At 41.9% G+C, this 1446-nt stretch overlaps 1 protein-coding gene across 1 annotated transcript; it reads right to left on the bottom strand.

Moving 5' to 3' along the window:
• Nucleotides 1-28: 28 nt before the first annotated feature.
• Nucleotides 29-1156, bottom strand: LOC111670061 (myosin-IIIa-like; the record flags this gene model as incomplete). Its single annotated transcript, XM_023426620.1, has 3 exons — nucleotides 29-231; nucleotides 778-861; nucleotides 1052-1156. Coding segments are annotated over 3 exons (392 nt in total), but the record flags the coding sequence as incomplete, so codon positions are not given.
• Between the last annotated feature and the right edge of the window lie 290 nt (nucleotides 1157-1446).

Raw genomic sequence — 1446 nt, 5'->3', positions numbered from 1 at the left:
AAAACAAAAAGAAGGAAGTGATATTTACACGGCCTGGTGGATGACTCTGGATTTCTCCAGCAGATACTCAGATATCTGCGCTCCCACCACCGTTCCCCCGCAGGTGAACTTCATCTCCAGGTACTTGCCGAAGCGGCTGGAGTTGTCATTGATGACCGTGCAGGCGTTTCCGAACGCCTCCACCAGGTTGTTGACCAGCAGGATCTTCTCCTGCAGCGTCCGATTATTGGCCTGAAATGAAACGCAGTACCGGTTTAGAAACGGGGGGGAAATCAATAGCAGCGGAGGTGATCGTGCTTTTGTCACGAAATGATGCATGAAATTCTGTCGTCTGCCTTTTTCTATTCATGTTGTTCCCATCAAAAGTGGCACTGCCAATCGTTTATTTTACTATTCCACTTATAAAAAAGCGAATTGAATTGAAATGGAAATTTCTTTTCAATCAAGTCGCAAATCATGACTGGCACCAGCTGGAGCTTCAAACAAACTGATAACAGGATGTTGAATTTGGAGGACACGGCTGTTGCCAAGTTTAAAACTGCGATTTCTAATTTCTTGTCATTTCTTTGAACAGTAAACAGATTTCATTGTTTACCCTTTTATTTACAATATTATTTCACTGCCTTCCTGATGTTTGTATTTGGTGTGGTTTGATAGCTTTTCGTAAATTGAAAAAACATTTGCAACCTCGGGCAAAACTTTGTGAAACGAAGAATAAATGGGAATGGGAAGGACATGTCAATGTGATGTTGTGGTTATTGGACCATTATAACTCACCTTCCCAAGAACAGTCAGCTGCTGCACTAACAGATGAGCACTCTCCGTTTTCCCGGCTCCACTTTCTCCGCTGATCACAATACACTGCACACAGGAAGTCACAGAGATTACCATAAAACTACTAATAACAATAATTCCACCGCGTTAATGGAGACATCTTGATAAGCTGACTCCAAAACAAGCGGAAATAAAAGCAACTTTCTGCTCTCAGGACAATGTCGCAATGATAATATAACACTTGTGTCGTGTGTGATGAAATGAGCACAACATTTACCTGGTCTGTGTTGTATGACACCATGGACTGGTAGGCCACATCAGCCACAGCAAAGATGTGCGGCGGGTTAGCCGTACGCTTCGCTCCTATGTACATCTTAGTGTGCTACAGAGAGAGGAGCGTTGACGATAAAAAGAAAAAGACGTATTTAAAACATGCACAAGAATGTAATGGATAACATGCGGTAGATGTTATTTAGAATAAAAATGAACGTTTTCCACCTGTGAAAACTGTCATATCGACACCCTCTTAAAATAATGGCCTAAGTCATTTTTTCAGGTTTTTCAGGAAACACAAAAAACTCAACAAAAGAGTCACACTTTTGACATAGGCCATTATACAACCGGGGGTAGAATTGCATGTTCCCCTCAACTGAGGATTCAGGCGATTTTACC

Source organism: Seriola lalandi, unplaced genomic scaffold (genome assembly GCF_002814215.2).
Source record: "Seriola lalandi dorsalis isolate HSWRI2012SDOR001 ecotype SW California unplaced genomic scaffold, Sedor1 jcf7180002005428, whole genome shotgun sequence".
In the NCBI taxonomy this organism is placed as follows: Eukaryota; Metazoa; Chordata; class Actinopteri; order Carangiformes; family Carangidae; genus Seriola; species Seriola lalandi.
This window is presented reverse-complemented; position numbering and strand designations above follow the sequence as displayed.